A 26,482-nucleotide genomic window follows, 5' to 3' on the forward strand; every position below is an offset into this window, starting at 1 on the left:
ATTTGAACCCATAATGTTTAGACATACATTTTCAAGGTCCAGACACTTAAACTGAGACACAAATTCACCCAGCAGCTGTGACAACCTAATAATATGACAACTTCTAATACCATCCCCTGGGAAAAAGAATAGGGCTCCTTGAAGAAATGTCTTATTCTAGGTCAGGTGCAAGGAAAGTATAAGTTAAGCCTAAGAAATGATTTTTGCACCATACAAAAAGCTTGTAAGGATTAATAGGGTCATGTCAAAAGGATAGACGAGCCAGAACGAAGGAGCTCCCAAATGTTAAAATGTTGTTAATGTGAGCCCCCCCCCCAAAAAAAATCTCCTATTGATTGTGACACACTCACTATGAAAATCCATGGGTTCACAATGATATTCACAAAATGAACCTAAAGAAAACATTTGTCGCCTTTTGAGGTATCTATTAAACTAAGCCCTTACTTTGAAAAATGACAATTGAGGGAAAGAATTACAGGAATAGTTAATTCCAGGGTAAACCAGGACCAGGTGAAAGCTCTAGCTGCTGGCTTAATGTTGAAGGGAAATAAAATTAGAAAATCGGGTTTGTCTTTTTTCCTGCAACTCCTAATGAAACTGATTCAGCCAAAAATTATCAATTGGTTTTAAAACTCACTAGGTACAAGGCTGATAGGTAACGAGACGACGTATATATGATGCCAAAGTAACACTCCACAGATTCCTTTCTGCGTAAGGGAAAAACATAATTATACAACAGAGGAATCAGGTTGCCATCTGATCCTTTGACCTTTATTATCTAATGGTGAGATATCAGATATTATTTGTCTCTTATATTCCAGACAAAGACGTTCAACATCAATCTATCATATCTTTACATCTAACTTCTGGTTAACAGGAAATTCAGGAGCTCAGACACCTCTAGGAAACAATCAGGTAAATACAGGAAACAAGATTTCCTACAAAATGGCTTGTCTGGTCGCTTTACTATATGAGCATCATGAATAAAAGTCTGTTCTAGATTAAAAGAGACTTAAAGAACGTAACTGCCAGATGTAGTGTGTGATTGATTCTGGACTAGTTTGAACAAAACCAGGTGGGAAGAACATTAAGAAAACTGAGAAATATGAACCGGGAAGTAGATGATATTAAGAAATTATTACTCATTTTAATTGTGATGACTTTATTTGGATACAAGAGAAAATTCTCATTTTTATAAGATGCATAGTAAATTTTTTTCAGATAAACTAGAAAACAAAATACCAAACAAAAAATCCAACTAACGCATAGTCAAAAGGAGGATTACACAGAAGGGAAAGACCAAATATCAAAACGATAGAAGAAAAACACTAAGGGTTTGAAAGATAGAATTTCAAAACAATTAAACAGATCCCAAAACCTAACAATGATTTTAAACTAAAGAGCATTTCAACATACCACAGAACTATGGAAGTACAGTAAAAATGTAAACAACTTAACACCAAATAATATTAAATATAGTAATAGAGGAATGAATAAGGGGGAGAGGGCAGGGAGATGGCTGTCTGCTGTCCCGACAGCTGGGAAAGCCTCAATGAAGTGAGCTGGGCTAAATGTAGAATCAAAGCCTGGAACTGGGGGATAGCGGCTAAAGGCAGATTAAATCGGGAGTCTTGGAGCAAGAGGAGAGGGGGTAGAGCAAGGCGAAGGCTACTGCTGCATCACCATCTTTTCCTTCTGCTTCTTTCCCACACTATCTATGCTATCCATACACTGCTCCAATGACTAACATGACAGCCGACACGGAAGCAGGCTACAGCCATCCTTCCCACCCTCCCTTGTTACGACTCATTTATTTCCCCTGGGGCTCCAAGGACAAGCCCTCATTAACTGAATCTGATGGTCTATAAGAAATAATTTATCAGTATCCAGTAATATTTGCTTACCTGGCAGAGAAGAGCTCTAACTGGCTCATAAAAACATGTACAGTTAATAAAACAAATCAGAGATATATGTGTGCTCTTCAATATTTTAGGAAATTTGATTCCAGTGGCAAATTGGCTTAGTAAGTTATCCAGTAAGTAACTTTCTTGTCTTTCAGAAGAAATAGTATTAGAAAGTAAGTGAAGGGTTTAAAAATAATTATATTCTTGATGATTAAATACATTCAAATGGTCTGGGTCAGTTGTGTTGAAAAAGACAAGAGCAACTCTCACTGTACTGGAGTATCTTAGTACCACTGGCCTGGCTCAGCTCTGGCTGAGTGGCAGCAAGGGCCTTCCCCTTTCCTGACTAGGACACGTACATGCCAAGCCTTGAGAGCTGCAATCTGATCTCCCTGAAGTGCTGAACACAGGAAGCTGAGTCTAAGTGGGTATGACTTTCTGCCACCTCTTCACTCTCCCCTTTTTTGTCTTTGTTTTTAATCTCCTTCTCCCATATCATTCTATACAAGCAAAGGGAAGACACCCATCTCTCACGAGGCTACAATGCAAAGCAATAGCCAGCCATTAGGGGGCAAGGTCGAGCCGTGCCAAACCACTGCCCCCTGCAAAAAAAAAACAAATTGTGCCATCACCAGCAAAGCCACAGGGGAGTTTTCTGACCCAGCTCAGGTATGCACTGCTAACATTTTGGGACGGGATTACGTACATTCGCGGAATCTACCCCCCTCAGTCTTAGTCATCTACAATGTCCTGAATTTTTGACTAACCACTTCCACTTATTCAGCTGAGGCACAGTTACGAACCAAGCCACCACCACCGCTAAGTTCTACAGACCCCATTCCCTCCCTGCCAACATCACCTGAGAAGCCACAGAATGAAGCCTTGGTGATAGCCCCTTACCTACTACAATTCAGGTTTCAATGGATTGTTTCTAGGTCCCTAATAATTGAAACGGCTCATGACTGGAGTTCGGAATTGGTGTTCTTGTCTAACTAACCCGGGTGGCCGTGGCACTGGCCTAGTCCTTTATGTTCTTGAACCTCCATTTCATCATCTATAAAATAAGGAGTTTAGTGAACAGGCAGGAAAGGCAAAAGGATTTCTGGTTTACTTCCTATGATCCAATACAGTTAAATTTTTTTTGACAAGCATGCGTTAAGTATTCTTTTTGAGAAGAATTTAAAGAGTGGCTTGAAATAAATGATCTCTAACAACCCTTCCAGATATAATGATCTGAAAGTCTTAAATTCATCCAGGACCTTTGCAGCTCCCTATATGCAACCTTCATCCTTAACTTGTGGGAAACTGCCAAGACCCCAAAGCCAACCAGTGCAGCACAGGGTCTTGTGTTCAGGGAGCACTGAAAATTGAGGCAAGAGTGAGAGCAAGGGCCTTCCCTCTCTGCATAGATATAAAGACCATTGAAAGAGCCCTCTTATTGCTACACAGCTTGTGAGTTTTCATTTGCGTTTGTCAAGAGAGCTTAGTATTTCCAGCTTTTTACTCTCACGCTGTCATTTCATCTATTATAAAATTAGCCTCTGTGTCCCCACCGAGTCCTCAAATGGATGTCCTCATGGAACTCTGCCCACTTACTACAGCACAGAAATAAGTTCCCTGGGATACACCTCATACTGCCCAAAACCCAGCAGGGAAGCCTCTTTCTTCGGCTTCTATCATCCCACTCAGAACAGACTTACACGGTTCTCCCATGTCTAACCTCTGAGACCCACTGGAAGCGCAGGTCATCTTTATATTTATGCAGTAATCTAGGAAAGGGCTAAAGGGTACTGCTGGAATATATGATGCACTGATTTGCACAATGCCCACAGCAGATAGAAAATTTTAGTATTGTTATCTGTGCAAACTTAATTTTTGTTCACTAATAATGCTGATATATTTTATGTTCATCTTGTTCAAAAAGAAGACTTCTGAAACTTTACAGTTTCATACAAGATTTTTTTTTTAAGTGAGGAAATCAATGTGGAGGGAAAATGTGGGCAAGAAAAATTCAATGAAGCCATGGATGAGGCTGGTAAACAAAACGTAGGCTACTAAGATACTGTATACTCGGTAAGGGAAGACCACAGATTTGGCTCCGAGCATTCTAGCAGCCAAGGGAAAAAAGGAGAAACATGACCAGTTCCATGATTCACAGTGTCCACATGATAATTTTTCATGGAACTGAAACCTGAAGTAATCTCTCCCTGTGTCATCCAACACTCTTGTTCACATACTTCTTTTTAGAATTAAATTTCTTTAATAGCCAATTTTACTTTGTACACCTTGCATATAACATATATTTTAAGATAACAGATAATGTATCTGCATTATTGTTTTGAAAGAAATAAAATTAATATTTGTATTTAGTACGTTATTTGTGCACAAAGCAACAGGGGCCAGGGAATGGGTTGTGTGTCAGGGAGCAATGACAACACAGCACGATCATTGTTTTAAGACTTCACAAAAGAGAGGTTCACCTTGATGTTTTCTTGGACTGAAATCTATAGCTGTGGCTTTTCCTGACAGCATCATGCACCATGTATTCAAACCGCAAAGTATGTTTGGGGAACATATGATGATTGATTCAACAATAAATTTCCCTGAATCTTTTGAAGACAAGTTGACAATAAAAATAATCATGATTCTAATATTTAATATCTGGGCCCCTCAGCCACAGCAGAAGCAGCCCTACCACTTATGAAGCACTTACTATATGCCCAGTGTTAGTCTACGTACTGTACATATATTGCCTCCAATCTTCAAAATAATTTAAGGATGTTAGTATTAACTATATTTTACAGATGAGGAAAAAAATGAAGGTAGTTAAGTAGCAAATATCTTTGTTTTTAAATTTTATATTATAAATTTTCCAAAATTCACAAAAGTTGAGATTTTACTATAATAGACCTCAACATATCTCACCAAGATTCAACAACTAAAGGTTCTTCCACATTTCCTTTATCTACCACGTTTTTTCGATGAAGTATTTTACAACAAACTCCAGTCATATCATTTCATCCTTGCACAAGTACATGTTTCTTAAAAAGTAAGAACAGATTCTTATTTAATCCAATACCAAAACCAAAACCAACAAAGTCAAAGATAATTTCTTGGAATCATCTAATAATTACTTGGGAGTCACAAGTCAAATATCCCCAATTTTCCCAAAAAGTCTTTTTATAGTAATTTTTGTGTAATTTTTGTCACACTAAAGAGAAATCCACACCCATTAGCAGTCACTCCCCATCCCCCCTCCCAGGCCATGGCAACCATTAATCTACTTTCCGTCTCTACAGATTTTTGTATTCTGGACATTTCATATAAATGGAATCATAAAAACAAATGTATTTTGAGTGTCTATCAGTTTAGGTACCACTGACAGATATAGATAGGTACCAAATATATATATGACATGGTCCATGTAGGTAACAGATAAACAGTCAACAAACACCAATACATTATATTTGCCATATAAATACTACATTATGAATGCTCTAAGCTCATGGTTTTTATCTTTTCCCTCACAAACATACATAGGAGAAATGATATTCATGTGTGTGACATACCAATGGGTTACCTATATGTGACAAAAAGCCCAGTTTTCTGCTGGCCACAATTCTCACAATGACTAATGGTTAACCAAAAATGGTAGTTCACCATAATGGCAGCTTAGTGCCTGTGTTAACAACTTCCGGCTTTCTCTCCCTCTCAGGAAAGCATGACAGAATGCAAGTCGGAGAAACAGAGATAACCTGTATTTTTAAGTTTATTTTTAGTGTATCATTCACAAACTTGAGCACTTTATAAGGACGGGAGCAAAGAGCTAGTGGTTAAGGGTATAGACCCCAGAATGTACATATTCTCCAGATCAGACTGTGTACGCCCCTTTACCACGTAACAGCTATGTGAGCTTCAGCAATGATATCTCTAAGTCTCAGTTTTCCCTGTATGTCAAATGGAGATATTAATGAGTATGACTGCTTTCGAGATTTAACACAGAACTCTTATGAAGACAATCTGCTTATTAAATGTTGGTTACTGGCAATAATAATTATTATGATTATTTCCTTATTAACAAATCACACATGCCTCAGAACTGATGGAGCCACTTCCGTTTGCAGCTGTCAGCATGTGTGAAAGTGACCACCAGAAAGGAACCAATGAAGTAGCTCAATTCTCCACATCCTGGCATGTTAACATTTAAGGGCAATAATAACCTGAACATCGAGGATTTGAGAATCAGAAACATAATCAAGATAACTGACTTGTTCCTCCCTCTGCCTCGAGATTCCCGCTAGACCCCATCACTAACTCCATGAAGCTACTTATGGGCTGAGAAGAGCACAGCTGTTAGAAATGTCCATCATCAGCAGGCTTCCCTCTCTGGCACGTTGGAGATGCAAACCATCACCCAAGAAAACCTTCCTTTGCCTGAGCTCTGTGCTCCATCACCTGTCATACGCAGGATTTCTAACCACCCCTGGACCTCTCTCATTTGTGTGGTTATTTTCCCTTTATACTAATTACCCCTATATGCTTTGTTCACTATCATAAAATCATTTCTCTTGGCAGTAATAGGTTTAGGTAATACTCATTTAAAATTAAGTCTCAAGGAAGAAGACTGTGTCAGCAAAATTTTATTCTTTTGCATCATGGTCCTATAAGCAATAAGCTTTCTCTTCAGCTTGTATCTACTCGTGGTGCTCAATATAGCATGCAGAATGGAGTATGATGTCCCCACCACTGCTTTACTGTTTTAGTTCAGAAGATAAAGTAAAGCAACACACAATGGGCACTTCAGAAGCTCCATGTAAACTGCAGGTATCTATTCCTTAGGGAACATGGACCATCTACCTTTGGGGAACAGAAAATGCCTCTGCTCCCCTGACGCATCTGTCCCACAGCAGAGACCAAAGGGTTGGAAGGAAATTACAACACTACCAAGAATTTTCAGGGTGGCAAGGGGTTGGGGGGACACGACCACCCTGAAGACGCTCATGGCACAAAATAAAAGAGCTAATATATAATATACAGAGCTTATCTTTACTTTACAGGGTGAGCCTTCTAAGCTTTAAACAATTAGCCTGTACCTGCCCAGGAGTGAAGTCCCCCCAAAATTACTACCAATTACAATAAAATACTACATACTATTTTAAAAGAATGATGTAGAGACATCCATACTGAAGAAAATATCAAGATGCAGAAGAGTATGTACAGGTATTCACATATTGCTTTTAAAAAACAAAAACAGAAGAAAAAACTAGATGGAAATACTTCAGAGTCTTACCAGTGGGCCTCTGAAGTGTAGAATTTGGAGGGTAGAAAGAAAGAAAATGGAGAAATCCCCCTTTTATTATATATCTCTCTGAAGAGTCTAAATTTGTTATGAGTTAATGATAAAAACACCTGGGGAATTGCTATAATATGAAATAATTTTTTATCAGCCCAAGCAATGTTTCTTTATAAACAATTCACCTTCTTGCATCAGTAAACATCAATACACATGAATAAGAAAGCCAACTAAATTAGAGGACCTGCATTATCCAAGAAGCATAAACTGCTATGTAAGGTAAATAGAAAAACAGATCAGCTGAATTTGATTTGTCCACTTGACCAGAGTTACCAGAAATTTTAACTAAAAAACATTTAAAAAGAAAGTAGAGAATTAAAATAATGCAAGAATAAAATGTCATTTTCTAACTCTTCCTTTGGTCATAATCAACAGGAAGGCAAATCACAAGACAGAAATCCATGCATCTCCTGAAAAAAGTCTGATATATTTAGGGAGGAAATCCGGTTCTCTTCTCTCATTATTTCTTGAAAAAAAGCATCAATGTTTCTTACCTGATCACAAATCAGTTCCCACTTCTTCTCATTGTCATATTGCCGCAGTAATCTGGCTTTGTCAGGGGGTAGGTTCATAGCATTCTGTGAGAAAAAAAGAGAAGAACTATGTCACATTCCACAACAGACTGCTAATGGGGAACTCATGGGCAGACCAAAGAATGCTACTGTGGTTCTTTAATGACTTTTCAAATCCTAGCATCTGATTAACATAAACACCCTATACAAGTCATTTAAACATCAAATCGGTTGAATGGCAGGAGAGAGACTCTGAAGTCCTATGTTGGGACACTGAGGTAGTCTGCTCTGAACTACAGACTTGCATTTCAGGAAAGATAATGTCTTATTTCTTCATTTAATTGCAGGCTCCCAGTCTCCTCAACAAAAGGTCAGAGGTTATTATTGAGAAGGTATTGGCCCAGTTTTTTTCCCCAGGCATAAGAGTCTTTCATTTTGGACAGTGGGAACTTGATTTTGTTATATCCTTACCAAAATTTCCTTAGAAATCACAAATCAGTCCTGGAAAAGTCCTCAAAAGACCATATGTCCAGTTTCCTGCCCCCAGGGTGTTTTATTGTCTCTTGCTTCCCCGGCCTTCCCAAACTGGGAGCACAGATGCTCTCTTTGGCAGTCTTTCCAGTACTTCCTTTTTTTTTTCTTTTCCTAGTAGCCCTTTCTTTTTAATTGAAATATAGTTGATGTACAATATGAGGTTAGTTTCAGAGTACTATAAAATGACTTGACGTTTGTATACATTATGAAATTATTGCCGCAATAAGTCTAGCAACCATCTGTCCCTACAAAGTTATTACAGTATCGTTGACCATATTCCTTATGCTGCATATTACATCCCCATGACTTATTATATAACTGGAGGTTTGTACTCCCAATTTCTTTAATTTCTATCTACCTATCTATGTATCTATTTATTTATTTATGGCTGCATTAGGTCTTCGTTGCTGCGCGGGCTTTCTCTAGTTGCGGTGACAGGGGGCTACTCTTTGTTGCAATGCGCAGGCTTCTCATTGCAGTGTTTTCTCTTGTGGCAGAGCATGGGCTCTAGGAACACGGGCTTCAGTAGTTGAGGCACGCGGGCTCAGTAGTTGTGGCACACGGGCTTAGTTGCTCGCCAGCATGTAGGATCTTCCCAGACCGGGGTTCGAACCCGTGTCCCCAGGCGGATTCTTAACCACTGCGCCACCAGGGAAGTCCCCAATTTCTTTTCAAAGCACTACAGCCCCACCAGACACAGAACAGAAAACACCAAAACTCAATGAACAGAACCACTGATAGATAGCGTCAACTTTGACTCGCTTTGATAGACAACTATGAGTAAAAGAACAGATGAAAGTAAAGAAGAAAACAGTGCAACTGGTTTTTGTACCCTCTGTGAGATGACAGCACTCCTTCAGGACATATGTTACCATCAGCAACCTCAATTCTCAGTTTAGCTATATCGGTTTATGAAGTTGGGTTTGCAGTGAGAAATGTACCATGAGCTAAAAGATGTCTAGACATCAGTCTTCATAAAACCCTCCTCCATCAATACAGCACACCCTCTATAGTGCTGATCATGATTTTCCCAGGTACATACATATGTTATTAGTCAAATGTCCCAAATAACCAATCATACACATTTTCAAGATACTTGGCTTCGGACTGAGGTGAGATCTTTGGGCACAGAACATGGCAGAGTGAGAGCGCCCCAGAAGGAATTCTTATCTGTTCCCCTGGTCTTCCTGTAAAGCTCCCATGCTCTAAACAACTGAGCCAAGTATTCAACTAATGTCTTACATGATTAACTGCCCTAACCCCTTATATCAACACTCTAGATCATGCCTATCTCATAATAAACAATACAGCCCCTTGCATGGGTGAATATTCGAGTAGACAAATTCAAAGGTCTTGAACTTATAATGCTCAAGCCCCTAGTTCTCTGGAGGACTTGTACTTACAGAGAAACAGCTCCCTTTGCCACCAGTACTGTCTCATGTCATCCAGTGAAACAAATTTTTTTTTTGTAATAAATGTATTTATTTATTTATTTTGGCTGTGTTGGGTCTTCATTTCTGTGTGAGGGCTTTCTCTAGTTGCAGCGAGCGGGGGCCACTCTTCATCGCGGTGCGCGGGCCTCTCACTGTCGCGGCCTCTCTTGTTGCAAAGCACAGGCTCCAGACGCGCAGGCTCAGTAGCTGTGGCTCACGGGCCTAGTTGCTCCACGGCATGTGGGATCTTCCCAGACCAGGGCTCGAACCCGTGTCCCCTGCATTGGCAGGCAGATTCTCAACCACTGCGCCACCAGGGAAGCCCCAGTGAAACAAATTTAATAGAGGCAAGGGTGGGTGGGTTATTCTGACTTAATGGCAGAGAATTAACCTTTGATGATTTTGATAGATATAACTCAAGCATTTTCCCCAAAGCTCAATCTAGCATCCAGACTGGTATGCCTAAGTAGGGAGTAGATATCCCACTTACTGATTTGAATCTAATAATCTCTTCAGAATATTAATTTTTTAATAACCCCCAAAGCTGACAACATACTTAGAAAATCTTTGGACCCCAGAGATTTCAATGATACTACCAAGGCTTCTCCACAGAAATAATGTGAAATGGGAAAAAATATTTTCATACGGCCTATCTCCATGTAATATTTACTTGAACTAGAATAGAAAATAACTACTTGTATTTATTTGTAATTACAATTTTATAATGTTCAGCAACAAACTCCTGGGATAAAGCAAAGGAGAATTCCATGTGTGTCTTTCTGAGGGAGCCCAACATTACTGACCACTAAATAACCAGTCTATCATTGCTTATTTGCACCCTAGAGATGGCTCATTTCCTCTTAAACTGAATTTGACGCTCATGTTAGTGCCCATGGGTGTGATTATGCATTAAATAAGAATAAGGGCTTCCCTGGTGGCGCAGTGGTTGGGAGTCCGCCTGCTGATGCAGGGGACACGGGTTCGTGCCCCGATCCAGGAAGATCCCACATGCCGCGGAGCGGCTGGGCCCGTGAGCCATGGCCGCTGAGCCTGCGCGTCCGGAGCCTGTGCTCCGCAACGGGAGAGGCCACAACAGTGAGAGGCCCGCGTACCGCAAAAAAAAAAAATTAAGAACAGTAAGATAATAAGGCAGGTAAAATGAGTTTTTCTCCAAGTCCTTATTAATCTCTCATGATATAAACGGGTAAGACAAAGAATGCCTGACCTCTTACAAGGTGCCAAGCCCTGTGTAAGACAGTCTGCATACACAATTTCATCTAATCTTCATAACAAACCCATGGGATAGATACAATTTTCCCCATTTTACAAATGGGAAAACAGGCCTGAGAGTGCTTGCTCAAGGTTGGACAGCTTTACAGAAAACAGGACCTAAACTTAGTCTGTTAGACTCCAAGGACAAACACTAAAAATGCCTCCAAGTGTTTTTTGTTTGTTTGGTTTGGTTTTTGTTTGTTTGTTTTTTTGCAGCAAAGTAAAATCGCAAATAACTGACCTTCTGTTACTACTCCACAAGACTTTCATGCAGAAGCAGTCTGCAAACACTGCTATGGAAATTAGATGCAGGCCCTGTTGTTACTGAAAAGAGAAAGCCAAGATGCTCCTTTCTGGACCAACTTTTATTTTAATAAAACAGTCTTTCTTTCAAATGTTTATGAAGCACCACCCTTGTACAAGCACTGTGTTCCACAGCACAGTGGGGAACCAGACAGATACGGTCCCCATGGAGCATCATATTATAATAAGAGAGGTAAAGATGAAACAAACTAATCTTCTCAAACTCTGATAAGTCTTGATAGAGGTTATCAGAGGGCAAGTTTAGATTGAATGATCTCTCAAGGAAAAGGTAACATTAAGATAAGACCTAGAAATGAGAAAAGGTGAGCCAGGTAAAGAGTGGATGGCAGCTTTCTGGGCAGAGAAAACACAGAAAAGACACTAAGGTAAGAAACAGCTGGACACATCAAAGAGCTGAAAGTGAGTCAGTGTGGCTGGAGAGAAAGTAAAAGAGAGGGAATGAGGGAAAGATAAAGTTGGAGAGGTGAGTCAAGGCTATGTCATGCCCAGCCACGGAGGACTGGGGTGAAGACTTTTCCTTTGACCTAAAGTGCAGTGGGAAACCAGTGAAGGCTTGTAAGCATGAGATGACATAAACAGGTGAGTTTTCCAAAGATTGCTGTGGGTGCTATATGGAGAACGGATTAGAAACAACACAAGTGGAAGCAGGGGAGCCAGTTAGGAGGCCAGGGCAGTAGTTCAAATGAATGGTGGTGGCTGGGACAAAGCAGAGGGCACATCAACTGAAGTAGGTGGACAGATGTTAGAAACAGTACGTGAAATTGACTGGGTAGACTTAAGGGCTGAGGAAGGACGTCTGGCTTCTACCTGGAGTCACTAGGTGAATGCTGGTCTCCTTAATGAGAGGGGCACACTGCAAAGGTGGAGCAAATCTGGAGGAGGTGGTGAAGAATAAGACTTCTATGTGGCCCTGGTTAGGTCTAAGATAGCTAGGAAACATCCAAGAGAACAGTCAAGCAGGCAAGTACGTACAGAGTTCTGAAGGTCAGAAGTAAGGGTCTGCATCTTTCTGAACGAGAAGAGTCTTAAGAAGTCTTTTTGAACCTGATGACTAGTTATTGTCAAAGAAGTTATTCAGCATCAATACACCAAAACTAAAACTGTACTTGGTAATCATTCACCAAGCATCTAAAATCACCCCTTCCACAGGGTCAAGCCTCTGAGCAGTTCAGGCGGACACTGCCCAGCTTAATAATTCTACAGGGACCGCAAGGAAGCAGCTCCATCTAAAATCAGACCCTGCACAGAGGCCTGGTTGAAGTTTAGGCCTGTTGTGATTAGCTGGCAAGAACTGCCCATAGACTTTTTAGAGGGAACTCATTCCCTTTGTGCTGTATAGGGCAGGCCTCTGGAGTCCAAGCTAAATGTTTGTGCAGGTAATTCCTAAGAGCCCAAGCTATTTTCTGAGGAAACTATTGGCTCTCTTTCCAGGCACTATTACTGCCTGTATAAAAATGGATTGCCCTTCTACCTGGCAGAAGATATACAACTTGCAAGTTGTCCTAACACAGTGACAACTCCGCCTCATCCATACTTAGTGACATCTTGACACAGGGCTCTCCTGTCCTTCCTTTCCTCTGTCAATCCATCCAATAAGTAAGCACTGGGCTTTGATCACGTGCCAGCATATCTGCACTGCAGGCATAGGAGAGAATTTAATCACAAAGTTGCTGCACTCAAGTACACGCCAAAGGTCCATTGAAGACATATGATATTTGAGTTGAAAAGTTTAGTGGATGTTAATTATAAATTTTCTAGACTGTATAAGTTCCTAGCACAAATAAATTAGATCATCCAAGAGCATTTTTTTTTCTGTAAGGAACGTCCCTTTCCTTTCCACCTGACAAACTTTAAGAATCAGCTCAAATATCATTTATCACTAGAACCTTCTCCCAACTACTCCAAGAAAATATACCTTCTCGTTGGGCTCTGACAGCAGTGTATACATCTCTCCTTTACACCACCACACACACTGTACCCTAATCATGTTTGCCTACCTGAATTCCTCCATGGACTAAGTACTTCAAGGACGACTTCTTTTGTTAATTCCCAATATCAGGCACAGTACATGGCAGACAGTAGGCACTAAACAAGTTGCTCAATCAATGAAAAGCAAACTAACTCAGTCATGCTGTTCAGTCTGAAAATATCTTCACTGATTTAGCATTTATGCTTCAGCTACTAACAAAGTCTACACACTTAAGAGCATTTCTGTTTCTTATAAAACCTCAATCAATGACAATGTCTATTACTTATTAATAATTATCTTTCAAACAGGAATTCATGGGGGGAAAAATCTTCAAGTTCAATTCTAGCAACATTTCCTTGAAAAGAAAAATATTTTAGGCATTCTTCTGCCACAAATAATAAACCATGCAACCTGCACTTTGTTTTTTGTTTTTGTTGCCAGTAAACTCAAATCAGTATCAACTGTAATAATTAGTCTAATCCAAGGGGTAGTTACCTTTATGGTCTATATTCTGGTTTTATCCTTACCTATACTATTTTACATTGCTTTTAAATGCGCTTTCTATCTTAGAAACTTTTAAAAATAGAAGATTTAATGACTCGATAACAACGGAATATGCAAGTTCCTGGCTACTTCATGGAGAAATTAATTATGGTTAAAAGAGTCTCTGAGAGACTATACATTAGAAGTAATACTTATGGATGAATTATCATATACAACACAGAGCAGAATGAAGGTATCCAAACCATTCAGAACCAAATAAACCCATGCCCTAGAAATAGAGTTTTCTGGTCTCAGCTCTTGTCCTGGGTTCATGGGAACAACAAAAACTTGCAAAATATCCTTCTTTTCCCCTGATATCCTCAAGGCTCCTGTTGAGAAACCCACAGCCATATGCAGTGACAGCAGTGAAAGTGAATCATATCAAATACACCTTATGTAATATAGTTTTGTTCTTATAATCTCTAAATTAAAGCTTTCAAGTATTAAGTCACCAGACTCCACAATGGAAACTCTTCTGTTACACAACCTCACCTGCATACACTTTACAAGCAGTGTTGCTTATGGAAGGAGGGAAAAGATGGCACTAGAGTAAGAGCTGAGAACACCAATGGCACTTCTTGAATGATAAAGGTCCAAACACTTTACGAGAACTCAAATGAAGGAGCCATTACTCTTTTTTTAATGGGTGGTAAAAAACACATAATACAAAATTTGCCTTTTTAACCATGTTTAAGTGTACAGTTCAGTAGTGTTAACTATATTCAAAGTGTCATGTAACAGTTCTCTACAACTTTTTCATCTTACAGAATTGGAACTCCATACCCCGAATAACTCCCCTTTCCCCCACTCCCTGCAACCATTACTTTTTGCTACAAAAAGCAAGGAAATGTGATGGATTCCAACTGGACGGTTGGGCAGTGCAGTAAAGAACTGCATTTAATGAGGCAGCGTGGGGCAGGGATTTACTAGTTGGGCTTTGGAGTTAGACTAGCTTGACTTTATCACTTATTATTGGTGATCTTGGACCACATAACTTGAATCAAAAAGCAAATCCAGAGTTGAAAAAGCCAGTAAATGAAATTCAAAACTGAAGGTCAGAATCCAGTCAGAGTCCAAGCTAACGGTTAAAAACAAGATGTAACATTTATTGACGGTGTGATACATCGCAGGCCCTTAAGCTCTTTGCATTCATTATCCAATATAATCTCCTTTAAAATCATGACAAGCAGGTATGATCTTCTCCATTCAACAGAGAAGGAAACTAAAGGGCAGGAAGGTTAAGTAGCTCTTCCACGCAGCAGACAGGTGAAAAATTCCAAGGCTCAAAAGAGAGGTCTGTATGATCACCCTATTTCCGTGACATTTAAGCTATAACGTTTCTAAAATATGACCTGAGTGAAGCAATCCAACAATTCTACTTGAATAACCAGAGACACAGTCATTCGCATGCAAGGGTAAGGCGAAAATGCACATATTTATTAATATTTTTAATAAGCTATTAACATTTTCAGACAAAATACTGGCACTTTAACAGAATCCTTCAATTTCTTTAAAAATATAAACTACAAAACACACCCCGGGCCAAAGTTAGTGGATCAAATCTGTAGATAGCCAGGTACTGTCTCATTTCACAAACACTTAATAAACCCTGTAAAATATCAAATGAAGGCAGAGATACAAATATGAGGTAAACTCAGGCTTCAATGATGCAGAAGGAGAGAAGGTAAATACACCAATACACAACTGAACGTGTTATGTAATATAACCGAACTGCAGAGAAGAAGCCATTACTTTCTGTTAAGGAAAGCAAGAAATGCTATGGACTGGGCTTGGATGTGCGGGGAGAGCCATAAAGATTGGCATTTAACGGCATAATATGGTTTTTAATATTTGGGCTCTGAAGATGGGCCACTTGGGGTGCGATCCTAGGTACATTATTTAAACTAAACCTCAGTTTCCTCACTCGAAAAGCATGGAGATGGTGTTGGTGATACGCGAAGGATGATGATGGTGGCGATGATCCTACTCGTCTCACAAAGTTTGAGAAAAATTAAATTGGATAATGCTCATAGTTAGCAAAGAGTAAGTACGTGGAAAGAAGTCAATATATTAGATGTTTACTCTCATTATTTTAGGTGAACAGAGGTATGAATATAGCGTGAACAGAGGTATGAATATAGCGTGAACAGAGGTATGAATACAGAAGGCAGAGGACTGTGAACCACACAGAATAAATCAGAGGGTAAGGAGTGGGTCCTGTGAGAGCAAGTTAGAAAGGCAGGGTCCTGGACACCAGAGCACAGACTTTCAAATCTACTCTACAGGCAGTGGTAAATCGTCAGCCAAGGAAATGTTTAGGAAAAGCCAGCCTTGGGGACCTCAAAGCACACTAGGTAAAGGGTTGCTCCTCCTCTGTTAATTCTTCCCAGATTGTCATTTTTCCTTATACCATAATTGGGACATCAAGTTGAGTCACTTGATACTGAATAATGCACCAATTCTCCTATGAGTTCACTTAAAGTTGCAACATCTGAGGCAGCAGGAGGGTAGCTGCAAATTCAATACATGACCCACCCCTCCATTCAACTAACCTCAAAGCCATTTCCTTCTATGCCCTATGCTCTTGTTCCAAGCAACTACCTGACATCCTAAATTTTAATATACTCCTAGCCTAGAGAATGCTGCTGAAATACAGTCAGCTTCCTTCCTGGCACGGGACTCAGGCAGCCAGCCAAATAGTTCCCCAAAGTGAACCATCAGTCAGTCATCTTTCATTGTCACTGTTATTTTTATTTAATCATTGAGGGTATTAATATCATTCATGTGCCAGCGAAACCCACAATAAGAGAAATCAGCCTCGCCCCTGATCTAGTTACATCTTCAAAATGAAATCTGACTAGAAAGCTGTCCTTTCTGGGGAACCTGTGAGAATGAGACATTTCTCTTATCTCCCATTCACAATTTTCGCTACAGCCTGCTTTCTTGGAAGGCTTTCCTTTAGGACTGACCTAAATACAAAGGACTCCTCCATAACATTTTTATAATCGAAAAAGTACAGAGCTGGAAACTCGTGATATTTTAGTCCTATTCTGTTTTTTAGAGGTGACCAAACAGACTCCAGAAAATGAAGGCAATGTTCAAGTTCGTTTAACTGGTTATTACCAGAGACAGAAAAAGAATCTGGGCCAACATGCCTTCTATTCTTTTCCCACTATCAAGTAAGAAAGCCCACTTACATCTGTCGCGTGTGTGCGTGCACGTATGCACATATATTTTAGAAAATCCAATCAGATAATGCCCGTAGAGTAGTTAGCACAAAGTTCTGCACACAGTAAGCACTCAGTACATGTTTGACATTGCTACTCTTGTTATTATCATTTTAAGGAATACATGGAATTACTATTATGCTCTCCTCCTACTTTAGTAAGCCTCCATCCTTCCTGACTACACAAGTTTACTTATATCATAATAATAAGTACCAGCACTTGCCACTGTCTCCACCATTCCTCCTTGACTTGGGGCTTTGTATTCAGAGAACAATTCATTTTATTTGTAAAATTATAAACCTCTACAAACTTACACATTTGTTTTTACCGATAAACACAAACTAAAACAAAAATTTCCCGAAGTCGCTTATGAATTACCTACTGTTTTAAATTAATCACACTTTCACTACCCTTAGTAAATCGGAATGAACAAGTGTCGATTGTATATATATGTTCATATTATTTATATTTAATTGGAAGGTCAGAGCATCATCAAATAAGGGTGAAGTGGATGGGAGAGCCCATGGTATCTACAGAATAGGAGGGCATAACTATAGTAGTCTAGGCCAAGTTTTCCTGTGGCCCATCTTTCTGCTACTCCCTGTATCAGTAGCTTAAGTGATTCAAAACCCAGCAGATGCCAAAACCACACATCCCTCCTCTGGCCATCATGCCAACTCCTGAAATACAGATTCTTACCATATTCAAACACAAAGGGAATAAATGGAAAGAAACACTCATTCAAGCTCTTTCAAACCTCGTATCTGATTTCCATTAGAGAGACCTGATGTCTGATTCCTTGACATGTTTCCGGAACCCAGTTGTTTACCACCTGTCTGCCAACTGCTATTCCAGGAACAGTGTCCACCTGCACACGCTTGTGTACTCGGATGGGGAGTTACACAAGAGGTCACATTTAAGATGTTAGAAAAATACTTCATGGGCAATCATTTGACAATATAAGAGCGAATATAAGGTTTGCTGGCACAGTCAAAATCCAGAGAAAGGGTTCTTGGTCTATTGATAAATATCAACATCCTATGACATAAAATTCTTTAGAGTAAAAACGTTTTGAGAATTGAAGATACCAAACTCAAATTAATTGCAACATATTAGATAGCTGGATTCCATCACAATCAAGCCATAAGAATGGTACCTCTATCACCTGCTGACCTAAAACAAGTATATTTTTTCACCCTGCCCAATTCCCCTGAAAGCCTGGCCTCCTTCTCCCCCAACCCTTCCCCAGCAGCAAGCCTTCCCTTCTTAGATCACTAGGATCACCGATAGTCGCTTCTCTCCTTTCACAGCAATCACTCTGGAAGACTACTGAACCTGGGCTCCATATTCAAGGTTGGCACAACTTACTGCCTCACGCGCTTCCATTTCACAATGTAGATAATCAAAGGAAGAAAACAGTTCAAGTTTATGCTCAACTAACATCACATCTTGAGATAACAGGAAAAAGATTATACTTTGATTTAAAAATAAAGATTTCTGGGCTTCCCTGGTGGCGCAGTCGTTAAGAATCCGCCTGCCAATGCAGGGGACACAGGTTCGAGCCCTGGTCCAGGAAGATCCCGCGCACCTAGAGCCCGTGCTCCGCAGCAAGAGAAGCCACCACAATGAGCAGCCCGCACACCGCAAGGAAGAGTAGCCTCCACTCGCTGCAACTAGAGAAAGCCCACACGCAGCAACGAAGGCCCAACGCAGCCAAAAATTAAAAAATTGAAAAAGAAAAGCAATTAGGATTAAAAGTTTCCATTTAAAAAAATTAAAAATAAAGGTTTCTGCCATGATTGTGACCAAAAATTACAGCCTCAAATCTATAGCTCTTCATTTGTAAATAGCCACAACTTCAAGGGCAGACTTGCTGTCATAGACAGAACAATGGCCCCCAAAGATATCCTCACTAATTCCAAGACCTGTGAATGTTTCCTTACATATTAAACTGATATTTGTAGATGTGGGGTGGGGGGGAGGAAACCGATGTAATCACAAAGGTCTTTAAAAGTGGAAGTATAATAATTTTCTTAAAAACCGGAGGTTGGTGAAGACATAGAGATATTGGAACCCTTGTATGTACATTATTGTTAAGAATGTAAAATGGTGCAGCCATTGCGGAAAACAGTGTGGTGATCCTTCAAAAAGTTAAGCATAGAATTAACAGCTAACCCTACACAATTTCCCTCCTAAGTATATAACATATCCCAAAGAATCAAAAACAGAGATTCACACAGATACCTGTACACCAATATTTACAGCAGCATCATTCACAATAGCCAAAAGGTGGAAACAAGCCAAGTGTCCGTCAACAAATGAATGAATAAACAAAATGTGGTATATATTATATATACAACAGAATATTATTCAGCCACAAAAAGGAATGCCATTCTGATACATACTATAACATCGACGCACCTCGAACACACACTTCAATGAAAGAAGCCAGACACAGAAGGTCAAATACTGTATGATTCTATTTATATGAAAGATGTAGAATAGGCAAAAACAGAGACAAAAAGTATATTAGGACTTATCAGTAGCTGGGGGGAGTGCAGAATGGGGATGATTGTTTAATGAGTATAGAGTTTCTGTTTGGAGTGATGAAGAATTTGGGAAACAGGTAGTGGTGATAGTTGCATGACACTGTTAATTACTTAATGTCACTGAACTGTACACTTAAAAAATGGTTAAAATGGTAAACTTCATGTTATGGATATTTTACCAAAATAAAAAAATAGTTTAAAAAATCGTAGAAGGTGGCAGACCAGAGTCAGAGGGGAGAAGTCAGAGTAATACAATGTGAAGGACGTGACCAGCCAATGCTGGCTTTGAAGATGAAGGGGCCACAGGCCAAGAAGTACGGTCAGCCCCTAGAAGCTAAAAAGGGCAAAGAAATGGACTCTCCCCTAGAGCTTCTAGAAATGGAGCCCTGCTGAAGGGCCTGATTTTCACCCAGTAAGACCCCTGTCAGACTTCTAACCTACAAAAGTATCAGATAATTAAATTAAGTTGTTTAAAGCCACTATGTTCACGGTAATTGGTTACAGAAGCAATGGAAAACTAATACTCTGGCTGACAATATTTTGGCTCCCCCAATGCACAGCTTCCCTCTTTCCGCAACACCAAACTCCAAAACTTTCATGTCCGCATCTCACTGCCAATGATCAGATGCATGGTTTCCATTTCATACGTTGTAGATTTAAACAGATAAAAGCTAGTATTTAATTCAATTACAGTAGGAAATGGAAAACCTTGCGGGACTAGACAATGTCCTAAGATTAAATTACTGAAAAACCTAAAAATAAAACTACCAGCGCATGAAGATAACATGGTAGGAAATAAAACTTGACACTATCCATACAACCAGAACAACACTGGCACAATTTAGGTTTCACCGCAACAAATGTTCATCAGGCCCCGTTTCAAAAGATTCATAGCGTCTCTGAAGACAAGCCCCGTCAAAACAAGCAGGAAAATTAAGTCTTGAATGGCAGGGCTTCTGACATGAGACAAGTCTTTGCTGTTCTGATCCTGATTTTCCCCTCGTTAACCTGCTAGGTAGCTTTTTGGTCCTTACCTCATAATTGTGGAAAAGACCATCAAGTAAAGTTTTGTGTCAACGTGAACAACCTCCCGGTATTATAAGCACTACTTTAAGTACAGTTTATTATAAATCAGTTAATTCAAAAAAGCTGTTAAAAAATAAATTAAAAAAAAAAACCCTGATAAACCAATTTGAAAACTTTAACAAGTAAAATAATGTGTGGGCAAAACACCCTTTACTGTTTTGAATTACTATTTAAATGCCTTTATTTACTATTAAAATGTCCTGATTTTTAAGTAAAAAAAAAAAAGCACTACTTTAATGCTGCTGGTATTTTTGTGGTCAGTATCAACCATCAGCAAGTTAGTTCACACACATGATGTCTAATGGGAGACTTTTCTATTTAAAATTTTTAAAAGCCCTTAACTGTCATAAAAACTGAAGAATTCCCCCAAATAACTGACATTAAGAATAAAAACATTCAACAACTTCAAAATATTTTTGAGGGTACCACTGGTCACATTCTATTTTACTGATTTATCCTTCTGCCCCTACAACACTGCAAGTCCTTGGACAGAAGCCCTCTTTATAGCCCCAGCCCCCAGCAGAGAGCCTAACACTCAGGTGGTACATAATAATTGTGTGCCAAATTCTTCTCAGCCACACAAGCCATATTTTAATAAACTAAAGACACCATTCCTCCAAAATCTTTTACCTTCTTTTTAACTAATAAAAGATCAGGGCCACAAGAGAAGTGTCAGACTCAGCCATCATCTATTTGCAGGTAGTTATTAAATATTATAGAATACTACCAACAATGCCTATTTAAATCCTATAAAGTAAATATATATATATATATATTTAAATATATATATTTAAAAGGTCCAAAATGTATCTTCTCCTCTCATCCTCCAGCTGGTACCTGATCTGCCCATTCTACAGCCCCTACTCCATCCTACTCCTCCACCAAAATCGACATCTCCACCTAGGTCCTGGGTCTTCCATATACCATGCTTAGAGTTGCCTTTTCTATGTATTATCTCCAGTACTACAGTCCACCCTTAAAGAACACAGTTACTCAAGGGGGGAGGGGAGGGAACCCTCCCCACAGTCAAAAATCCATGTATAACTTATAACTGGCCCTCCACATTTGTGGTTTTGCATCCATGGGTTCAACCAACTGTAGATTATGTAATTCTGTGGTATCTACCACGAAAAAAATCCACGTATAAGTAGACCCATACAGTTCAAACCCGTTTTCTTCAAGGGTCAACTGTACTTGTTTGGGGGACCAAACATGACTGTGTATGTTGTCCTACAGTTTCACACGTGTAGGCTTTTTCTCCAATGAGAAGGAAAGTTTCCCAGCATACTGTGATATCTTCTACAGTACTTAGGACATGGGTAGACACATAAAACATTTAATAAACATCCATTAGTTAAGTAAACACTCCCAAAGTACCAACCAAACCAAAACCTTCTGATGTTTGGTATATGGTACTTTAGATTTTACACATGTACTGCAAAACAACTATGACATTAAACAATGGAGTATTTATTAAACAGCTGAACTAAATCATATATTACAAACATGAACTCTCAGATACTGGGGAAGAGGTATCTCTTGTTTGGGGTGTAGGTTTTCAATCTTTGTTGTTTCTAACTAGGAGAGTGTGAAATAAGATACACGTCATTTGATTTATTCCTGGTTTTATATTCTCACAATACAGCGATATGTTCCAGGCATAAAGTGCTACCTAAGTGTATGATCTGGTCTCAGTCTAAAATGAGGAAGAATGGTCACATTTGCACTGCATGCACCAAGAAAAGCAACAAGAACAAAACACCTTCCAGGGAATGCAAACACCTCCATTTACAGACAACGGATTTCTGGGAAGCAGCCCCCAGGGCGTGCACTACTCAATTCTAAGTGCTAGACTTGGGTGTGTGCGAGAAAAAAGAACGAGAAAGCACACAAGCAAAGAGGGGTGAAGAAGCGGAGGGGCAGGGGTGGGGATCCATGCAGTCGGATCCCCTGTGCTTCTTAGCTGGGTAAACCGCAACAGTAGGCCTGGGGGACGTGACCCTGGCTGCTGAACTCAGCACACCCCCTCAATATGTTCTGGATGTAAACACGTTTCTGTTTCCTACAAAGCAGTGTTATGCTTCTCCAAGAGAGCTAGAAGTATTTGGGAAAATGCCAAAATATGACAGTGGCCATTTAATCTTTGCATTCTTACATTCTGTAACAACTCTACTCTCCTGACTTGAGATAAACCATACCCAAGTCACCGTGAACCAATTTATCCTACTGAAAATTAAACCTCAAGTTCAAGTCCTAAGGATCCCAGGGGTAAAGCAATACAATGTATTCAGTAATCTCCACCCGAAGAGTGTGCCAACTTGGAGCGCGACTCTGATTTGGATTTGTCTTCTTCCAGAGAGAAATTCAACTCCACATGAACTCCAGTGTAAATGAACCCCTGTTGGATACTAAGCTTTAAGGAGAAGTGACAGGATCAAGAGAATTTCCAATTTGTGACTTGAAAAACTACCTAGTACTTACTTTACTTCCTAAGTGAATCTTTATAACCTGGTCCTGAGATGCAGCCCTCCACACACACGCTCCTACCTCAGGGGTCTGTAGGCCTGTGCCACTGCAATGTTGCATCCTAGCCAGCTGGTGCACTGACAAATAGGTCCATTCATTCTCCCTTTTTCTCTTCTATACATATATTTATAAATGGTAAGCACAATATATTCTCTGTTATTCCACATGGTTGGCCAATAAAGACACTGTTTAATAGAGAGGTGCCACACATACCATGCATGATTTTAAAATGAATAGGATTTATCAAAATATATTAACACAAAAGCCATATTATCATAACTTAATCTTTCTTTAATGACTCTGAGAAAACTCCAAGATTTTACAGTGTTTTCTGGTCATCCCTATAGATAACAATAATAAGCTTTGTGGTTGGAATTACTGAGGTCTGGGTTCAAATTCCAGTTCCTAGCAGTTCATTTCGGCAAGTAAATAAATTTCTCTGAGTATCAGCATCTTCTTCTGAAAATAAGGACAGAAGAACCTCCCTGTTAGGGTCACTGTGAAACATGTATACCTCTCATAGCAGGAGACACGTGGACAGCAGTGTGGTGTCTACAGAAGAGACTGTGGCTGGGGACAAAGACTCTGGCCTTCAGAGCTCAAAAAAAAAAAAAAATAGAACTTGAGTTTATATCCTAGAAGTGAACTTACTTGCTGTATGTTCACTAGCAAGTCACTTAACTTTTTTTAACTTTAATTTCCTCACTTGTAAAATGAGGATGCTATCTACTCCAGGGTGTTTCCAGAGAAGGCTGACAGAAGAGGCTTTATACAGTAGGGTTGCTATGAAAACTAAACATTCAATGAGTGAACACATGTAAAATGTGGCATTAAGTTCAGTGCCTGACATAAAGGTTCAATAAACTTGTAGCTATCTGTACGAGAATCCAATACAGCTAAATTCAAGCAGGGGGGTGAGGGAGATGGGTACATCCCAAAGACAATGTCTTTGAGAGCTTCTCAACACACTGGTAAGACTTTCTGGCACTATAAATACAATGCATTTTAGCCAGTAGTCCAAATGATGAACTTAAGAGAAATGTCTATATTTGTGGTTCCTAAACTGGGTGCCAGAGCATCCCAACACACTATGACAATCCCACAGGGAAACTGCAGAATTATTTTAAATTTCTGAAGGAAGCAACAAATCTCAAACTCTACTGACACCACTACTACCCTGAAGTAGCTCAGTTTTTATCTTAATTGCACTATATTCCTTTCCATAATGGCGTACCTTTGCCAAGTTGATTTTCTTTTAGTGGTTGCTGTGACAGAAAGCAAGTCTTGGGAAAAAATGGAAATTCAAAAGGAAATGAGAGTGACAGTATCGAATTGGAATTCAAGGTTAGAGAAGTCATGCAGTGCCCCACAGGTACATACATCATCTATATGTAATTGTGTGTCTTTTTTTTTTAAGGAACACAGCGAAAGTATTTTTCTTTCAATTTACATGTAATTATTTTTTCAAACAGCCACTAAGTTATTAGGACATAAACACTTATTAAGTTGCTTGGATATACACACTTATCAAACAGAGTACCATAGGTATTCCTTTTGGCCTCAGGCACCATGAAAAATTGCTGAGACACCAAAGGCACTGTGAACCGATAAAGTGTAGAAACCTCTGGTCTAGATTACATCCACGCTTTCCTCCTATCACACCTGATTACAGCTTTCTGGAGGTATTCTAAAATAAAAGGAACCTCTATAAAGAATTTTAAACTTTCATCTTGAGCCATATATGTGAAGTTGACTTGAGAAAAATATACATAAATTTTTTTCAACTAGATATATAAAATTTTATCATGAAGAGATTTTTCTGGGGTTCCATGTAAACAAAGTATCACATGATATGTATCACCCTAATCACCCTCGTAAACAAACTTCATTTTAGATCTTTTTTTTTTCACGTGTAGTTTCTAAAGAAATCTTTCAGGCTAAACACTGTGCTTCAAAAACCACAGAACTTAGTTTTGTGATAGAGTATTATTCAGAAAGCCCTGCGGTTCTGGCATAATTATTAACAGTGCCTTTCACTCTTAAAAGTACTCCGATGTGGAAGATTAATTTATGGCCACCCTATCTTAAAGAACAATCACATGCTGAAGAAATTAAGATATGATTGTTTATTTGGAACAAAGCAAGAGTGAAAATTGTAAGACTGGATTTTAGTTTTTAAAAAACCCAATAGCAGACACTCAAACGACTAGGCTGGGGGGCTTCCCTGGTGGCGCAGTGGTTGAGAGTCCGGCTGCCGATGCAGGGGACACGGGTTCGTGCCCCGGTCCGGGAAGATCCCACATGCCGTGGAGCGGCTGGGCCCGTGAGCCATGGCCACTAAGCCTGCGCGTACGGAGCCTGTGCTTCGCAACGGGAGAGGCCACAGCAGTGAGAGGCCTGCGTACCGCAAAAAAAAAAAAAAAAAAAAGTAAAAAGTAAAAAGACCAGGCTGGGACCAGATGACCCTTAGTATCCTCCTTCTAATCCTGCAGTCCTGTGACTCTGAAGTCACTGGGGGTAAACAGTGAATCAGTACTTCCAGTGGCCAGACCTACTGATGACATCAGGCTCTGCACTTTGCACATTCTACACAGGTTTTTAATAAATTGTTAATAATAATTAATGATTTGTAATAATAATAATCCATAATAATGTCAAGTAATAACTTGGCTTTACTTAAAGGAAATACCCCAAGAAAAGCAATTTATTCTAAATTCTCATTTGTTCAAAGGTTTTTCATATTTCACTTTATTTATCCAATTCACTGCAATTGGATCTTTTCACTAATTCCACCAATCTTTTTTCTTCTAACTCTCCAACTTACCCTCAAGCAAATCCTAATTGTTTTTTCATAGAAAAACACACTTCTTATACACCAACACTTTACTTCCTTCCCAAGAAATTCACTGACTGGAAAGTTTTCATGTTGTCTCCTGTTCTCTAAAAATGAAAGACAAAACGATTTTTTTTTTCTCCTCATCAAACCTCTTATGCCTCAGGGTGAAAAAAAAAAATCTTTTGACTTAGTAAAATACAGACTTCTAAAGATTTGACTTAGTAAAATACAGACTCCTAAAGAATAAGCATACTCATGTCTGACTGTCCATAACACCCAGGCCAAAAATACTACAAATAATTTCAGCTAAATAGAGGGAAATATCATGAGATATCTTCCCTCCATTTCTGCTGAACTGTGCTTCAAATGTGACAGTATTTCAAGACAAAGTTAATTCACTGGTTTCATTCTTGC

The 26,482-nt window shown here is 39.4% G+C and overlaps 1 protein-coding gene across 10 annotated transcripts in view; it reads right to left on the reverse strand.

The window, feature by feature from the left end:
- Positions 1-26,482, reverse strand: part of FMNL2 (formin like 2) — a 304,517-nt gene that overhangs the window by 120,236 nt on the left and 157,799 nt on the right. For all 10 annotated transcript variants that reach the window (XR_011377587.1, XM_060302448.1, XM_060302447.1 and 7 more), the window contains exon 2: positions 7,752-7,835. Coding sequence is in view for 9 of the 10 variants with exons in the window: in XM_060302448.1 (XP_060158431.1) it covers positions 7,752-7,835 (84 nt within the window). In the remaining variant the exon portion in view is untranslated. The remainder of the gene's footprint in view (positions 1-7,751; positions 7,836-26,482) is intronic.

The sequence above is a fragment of the Globicephala melas genome, chromosome 7, assembly GCF_963455315.2.
Source record: "Globicephala melas chromosome 7, mGloMel1.2, whole genome shotgun sequence".
Lineage (NCBI taxonomy): Eukaryota > Metazoa > Chordata > Mammalia > Artiodactyla > Delphinidae > Globicephala > Globicephala melas.